Source organism: Hyperolius riggenbachi, chromosome 6 (assembly GCF_040937935.1).
Source record: "Hyperolius riggenbachi isolate aHypRig1 chromosome 6, aHypRig1.pri, whole genome shotgun sequence".
Taxonomy (NCBI): domain Eukaryota; kingdom Metazoa; phylum Chordata; class Amphibia; order Anura; family Hyperoliidae; genus Hyperolius; species Hyperolius riggenbachi.
Genome location: NC_090651.1, coordinates 6,798,571 through 6,805,469, shown reverse-complemented (window position 1 = coordinate 6,805,469; position 6,899 = coordinate 6,798,571). Strand labels below are relative to the sequence as shown.

At 45.8% G+C, this 6,899-nt stretch overlaps 1 protein-coding gene across 2 annotated transcripts in view; it reads left to right on the top strand.

Moving 5' to 3' along the window:
• Positions 1–6,899, top strand: part of NCAPD3 (non-SMC condensin II complex subunit D3) — a 104,398-nt gene that overhangs the window by 71,474 nt on the left and 26,025 nt on the right. For both annotated transcript variants that reach the window (XM_068238794.1, XM_068238795.1), the window contains 2 exons: positions 3,908–4,019; positions 4,135–4,290. In XM_068238794.1, coding sequence (XP_068094895.1) covers positions 3,908–4,019; positions 4,135–4,290 — 268 coding nt within the window. The remainder of the gene's footprint in view (positions 1–3,907; positions 4,020–4,134; positions 4,291–6,899) is intronic.

Genomic DNA, 6,899 nt, shown 5'->3' with positions numbered 1-6,899 from the left:
TCTGCTATATGTCACTACAGGACCTCTTTACTGCATTCCGCTGTATGTCACTACAGGACCTCTTTACTGCATTCTACTATATGTCACTACAGGGCCTCTTTACTGCATCCTGCTATGTCACTACAGGGACTCTTTACTGCATTCTGCTATGTGTCACTACAGGGCCTCTTTACTGCAGCCTGCTATATGTCACTACATGGCCTCTTTACTGCATTCTGCTATATGTCACTACAGTAGCTCTTTACTGCATTCTGCTATATATCACTACAGGTCCTCTTTACTGCATTCTGCTATATGTCACTACAGGTCCTCTTTACTGCATTCTGCTATATGTCACTACAGGGCCTCTTTACTGCATTCTGCTATATGTCACTACAGGGCCCCTTTACTGCATTCTGCTATATGTCACTGCTGGGCCTCTTTACTGCACTCTGCTATATGTCACTACAGGGCCTCTTTATTGCATTCTGCCATATGTCACTACAGGGCCTCTTTACTGCATTCTGCTATATGTCACTACAGGGCCTCTTTACTGCATTCTGCTATATGTCACTACAGGACCTCTTTACTGCATTCCGCTGTATGTCACTACAGGACCTCTTTACTGCATCCTGCTATGTCACTACAGGGCCTCTTTACTGCATTCTGCTATATGTCCCTACAGTAGCTCTTTACTGCATTCTGATATATATCACTACAGGTCCTCTTTACTGCATTCTACTATATGTCACTACAGGACCTCTTTACTGCATTCTACTATATGTCACTACAGGGCCTCTTTACTGCATTCTACTATATGTCACTACAGGGCCTCTTTACTGCATTCTGCTATATGTCACTGCTGGGCCTCTTTACTGCATTCTGCTATATGTCACTACAGGGCCTCTTTACTGCATTCTGCTATATGTCACTACAGGGCCCCTTTACTGCATTCTGCTATATGTCACTACAGGACCTCTTTACTGCATTCTGCTATATGTCACTGCAGGGCCTCTTTACTGCATTCTGCCATATGTCACTACAGGGCCTCTTTACTGCATTCTGCTATATGTCACTACAGGGCCTCTTTACTGCATTCTGCTATATGTCACTACAGGGCCCCTTTACTGCATTCTGCTATATGTCACTGCTGGGCCTCTTTACTGCACTCTGCTATATGTCACTACAGGGCCTCTTTACTGCATTCTGCTATATGTCACTACAGGGCCCCTTTACTGCATTCTGCTATATGTCACTGCTGGGCCTCTTTACTGCACTCTGCTATATGTCACTACAGGGCCCCTTTACTGCATTCTGCTATATGTCACTACAGGGCCTCTTTACTGCATTCTGCTATATGTCACTGCTGGGCCTCTTTACTGCACTCTGCTATATGTCGCTACAGGGCCTCTCTACTGCACTCTGCTATATGTCACTACAGGGCCTCTTTACTGCATTCTGCTATATGTCACTACAGGGCCTCTTTACTGCACTCTGCTATATGTCACTACAGGGCCTCTCTACTGCATTCTACTATATGTCACTACAGGGCCTCTTTACTGCATTCTGCTATATGTCACTACAGGGCCTCTTTACTGCATTCTGCTATATATCACTACAGGGCCTCTTTACTGCATTCTGCTATATGTCACTACAGGGCCTCTCTACTGCATTCTACTATATGTCACTACAGGGCCTCTTTACTGCATTCTGCTATACATCACTACAGGGCCTCTTTACTGCATTCTGCTATATGTCACTACAGGACCTCTTTACTGCATTCCGCTATATGTCACTACAGGACCTCTTTACTGCATTCTGCTATATGTCACTACAGGACCTCTTTACTGCATTCTGCTATATGTCACTACAGGGCCTCTTTACTGCATTCTGCTATATGTCACTACAGGACCTCTTTACTGCATTCCGCTGTATGTCACTACAGGACCTCTTTACTGCATTCTACTATATGTCACTACAGGGCCTCTTTACTGCATCCTGCTATGTCACTACAGGGACTCTTTACTGCATTCTGCTATGTGTCACTACAGGGCCTCTTTACTGCAGCCTGCTATATGTCACTACAGGGCCTCTTTACTGCATTCTGCTATATGTCACTACAGTAGCTCTTTACTGCATTCTGCTATATATCACTACAGGTCCTCTTTACTGCATTCTGCTATATGTCACTACAGGTCCTCTTTACTGCATTCTGCTATATGTCACTACAGGGCCTCTTTACTGCATTCTGCTATATGTCACTACAGGGCCCCTTTACTGCATTCTGCTATATGTCACTGCTGGGCCTCTTTACTGCACTCTGCTATATGTCACTACAGGGCCTCTTTATTGCATTCTGCCATATGTCACTACAGGGCCTCTTTACTGCATTCTGCTATATGTCACTACAGGGCCTCTTTACTGCATTCTGCTATATGTCACTACAGGACCTCTTTACTGCATTCCGCTGTATGTCACTACAGGACCTCTTTACTGCATCCTGCTATGTCACTACAGGGCCTCTTTACTGCATTCTGCTATATGTCCCTACAGTAGCTCTTTACTGCATTCTGATATATATCACTACAGGTCCTCTTTACTGCATTCTACTATATGTCACTACAGGACCTCTTTACTGCATTCTACTATATGTCACTACAGGGCCTCTTTACTGCATTCTACTATATGTCACTACAGGGCCTCTTTACTGCATTCTGCTATATGTCACTGCTGGGCCTCTTTACTGCATTCTGCTATATGTCACTACAGGGCCTCTTTACTGCATTCTGCTATATGTCACTACAGGGCCCCTTTACTGCATTCTGCTATATGTCACTACAGGACCTCTTTACTGCATTCTGCTATATGTCACTGCAGGGCCTCTTTACTGCATTCTGCCATATGTCACTACAGGGCCTCTTTACTGCATTCTGCTATATGTCACTACAGGGCCTCTTTACTGCATTCTGCTATATGTCACTACAGGGCCCCTTTACTGCATTCTGCTATATGTCACTGCTGGGCCTCTTTACTGCACTCTGCTATATGTCACTACAGGGCCTCTTTACTGCATTCTGCTATATGTCACTACAGGGCCCCTTTACTGCATTCTGCTATATGTCACTGCTGGGCCTCTTTACTGCACTCTGCTATATGTCACTACAGGGCCCCTTTACTGCATTCTGCTATATGTCACTACAGGGCCTCTTTACTGCATTCTGCTATATGTCACTGCTGGGCCTCTTTACTGCACTCTGCTATATGTCGCTACAGGGCCTCTCTACTGCACTCTGCTATATGTCACTACAGGGCCTCTTTACTGCATTCTGCTATATGTCACTACAGGGCCTCTTTACTGCACTCTGCTATATGTCACTACAGGGCCTCTCTACTGCATTCTACTATATGTCACTACAGGGCCTCTTTACTGCATTCTGCTATATGTCACTACAGGGCCTCTTTACTGCATTCTGCTATATATCACTACAGGGCCTCTTTACTGCATTCTGCTATATGTCACTACAGGGCCTCTTTACTGCATTCTGCTATATGTCACTACAGGGCCTCTTTACTGCATTCTGCTATATGTCACTACAGGGCCTCTCTACTGCATTCTGCTATATGTCACTACAGGGCCTCTTTACTGCATTCTGCTATATATCACTACAGGGCCTCTTTACTGCATTCTGCTATATGTCACTACAGGGCCTCTTTACTGCATTCTGCTATATGTCACTACAGGGCCTCTTTACTGCATTCTGCTATATGTCACTACAGGGCCTCTCTACTGCATTCTGCTATTTGTCACTACAGGGCCTCTCTACTGCATTCTGCTATATGTCACTACAGGGCCTCTTTACTGCATTCTGCTCTGTAATGTGATTGTTGTACCAGAGTTGTGACTGAATAAATACTTTGATCTGTGCAGGTCCGCCATATCTTCACCCTGGGCTGTGCGGCTCTGCGGTGCCCGGCCCGCGTGGAGAAGCGAGTGTTACTTCTGATTCAGGGTTTGCTGGCCTCGCTGCCCACCGAGCAGGGTGAGTGGATCCCCTCCTCCTCCCCCCCCCCCCCCCCCCCCCGCCCATTATGCTACAACAGAGAATCACAACTGATTGTTGTAAGTGTTCCAAACAATGTGTTGTGTTTTTATAGATTCTGTTGCCTCAGAGAACCAGGACATTATCCAATCACAGCCCTCTTCTCAGCCGGCCTCCCAGCCCTCTTCTCAGCCGGCCTCCCAGCCACTCTCCCAGTTCAGAGGCTCCAAAATGCCACCGCTGGTTCGCGCTCATGCCTTCATAACACTCGGTAAGATATGTGTAGTATTGTGCAATGTATTTCCAGCTCCACACTTCCAGCATGTATAATAAACTATAGACCTAATACTTCATTTCTGGACTGTGGGCGGAGCAATCCAAATCCTTCCTTCATGACCTTGCAGTGCCGACCGGTTTTGGCAGAGGAATCGGTTGGTATGCATTTTTTCCATAGCAGTGCATTGGGAAGAGAACGCGTTTTTATTGAACTGGTTTAGGTGTGAAAGGTGCCATAGGAAAACATGGACGTTACTTTGAAAATCAGTTTTCTTTCAGTTACAACTGAGAGCAACTGATTAAAGGGGCACTATTTCTAAATTTTATCTTTTTTAGACCCTTTAGCATACATATGTGTAATTAATGGATTGATTTTCCACATTAGGCACTCTTTTGCAAATGTATTTGTTTTCTGGCAATAAACATTTAGAGACATGCATTCACGTCAGTTGTTGTAGCTTTCCGACGCCAATGCAGCCTATACCATTGTGTAATAGGGAGGCATGTTGTCCTAGGTAGTGAGTGGCCGTTATCTTCCACCCCTCTGGCCATCTCATTTCTTTTCTCCCACCTTGTAACTGCACTATCGAGCAGTTACTGAGCTCGCAGCAGCAGCCGTAAAGAGATGGGCGCAGCCTCCTCTGTGCGTATGTGGCTGCGTGTAGGCTGCCCGGCCGCCAAGGACCCCCTTTATCTAAGCAGGCAATGAAACGGACACCTATTGTTGTCCGTTTCCATGGTAACCTGACCGGCATTTTTGCTCTGCGCAGGCTTGCGGTGGCATCAAAGAGCCCACAAAGCGCTGTAGCTGTGTGTTGCTCTCAATTGTGCATTTATCTTTTTTTATTTATACAAAGTATTTTTACAGGTTTTTTTTTTAGCTGAGAAAGTAGGTATTTATGTATTATGTATTGTATATGTTAATATTTCAACAGCAAAATGTTCTGTGTTTTTTTGTTTACTTTATCTTTATTTAACCACTTCTGTACCACGCTATTTTGTGCTGATCTGTGCTGCGTGGGCTCTCCAGCCCACAGCACAGATCAGGTTGCAGCCAGGCCGATTAGACTTCCCCCCCCCCCCCCTTTTTTCCCCACTAGGGGGATGTCCTGCTGGGGGGGTCTGATCGCCGCCGGCTGCTTGCGCTTGCGGGGGGGGCTCTTCAAAGCCCCCCTCCGCAGCGCTTCCTGGCCGCCTTCCCTCCCTCTCCCTCCCCCTGTGAGCGGCGCAGGACGGATTTCCATCCTGCGCCTGATGGGATAGGCTTTAGCCTATCAGATGCCGGCGATCCCCGGCCAATCAGAGGCCAGGGATTGCCAATCTCCTCTACGGCGCTGCTGCTGAAGATCTTCCCCGTGTGTTTACATTTACCCTGCGAGCCGCCGATCGGCTCACAGGGTGTTCACGGAGACACCCTCCGTGAACTGACATGGAACGGCCCCCATGGAATACACTTCAGGATTCAGGGGCGTACATATACGCACGCAGAATCCTGAAGTGGTTAAAAACAAACAATACATAATTAAATACCTACTTTCTCAGCTAAAAAAAAAAAACGGTAAAAATACTTTGTATAAATAAAAAAAGATAAATGCACAATCGAGAACAACACACAGCTACAGCGCTTTGTGGGCTCTTTGATGCCACCGCAAGCCTGCGCAGAGCAAAAATGCCGGTCAGGTTACCATGGAAACGGACAACAATAGGTGTCCGTTTCATTGCCTGCTTAGATAAAGGGGGTCCTTGGCGGCCGGGCAGCCTACACGCAGCCACATACGCACAGAGGAGGCTGCGCCCATCTCTTTACGGCTGCTGCTGCGAGCTCAGTAACTGCTCGATAGTGCAGTTACAAGGTGGGAGAAAAGAAATGAGATGGCCAGAGGGGTGGAAGATAACGGCCATTCACTACCTAGGACAACATGCCTCCCTATTACACAATGGTATAGGCTGCATTGGCGTCGGAAAGCTACAACAACTGACGTGAATGCATGTCTCTAAATGTTTATTGCCAGAAAACAAATATATTTGCAAAAGAGTGCCTAATGTGGAAAATCAATCCTCCAATTACACATATGTATGCTAAAGGGTCTAAAAAAGATAAATTTAGCAATAGTGCCCCTTTAAGTGTAAAAGGGCCCCAAGGCTCCATCCAGTTCATTTTACAAACTTGTGTTGCTTGGTAACTAAATTTTGTAACCTTCATCAGTAAGAGATGTACGATCAAATCACAAGCTGGTACCAATTGGCTTATTGACTGTAAATATCCATATACACAGACCATAATAACTGGTTGGAGGAGGGCCCAACAATTATAAAATACTATAAAAACACTAAAAAGGAGAGGAAGAGGTTGGCTTACCTCTCCTGAAGAATGAGCCAGTGTGGTAGACCGGCTAAATCAGTGGCTCTCAACCTTTTCAGCACATGTACACGTTAAATACAAATTATTAGGCAGTGTTTTCCACAAAGTACACATAATTAGGCAGCATTTCCCCCCAAAATACACATAATTTGGCAGCAGTTCCCACAAAATACAAAGATGGCAGGTACCAGCCCCCTCCCCCCAACGAAAAAAATTACTATGCATGATGTAGCAGCTTTTCA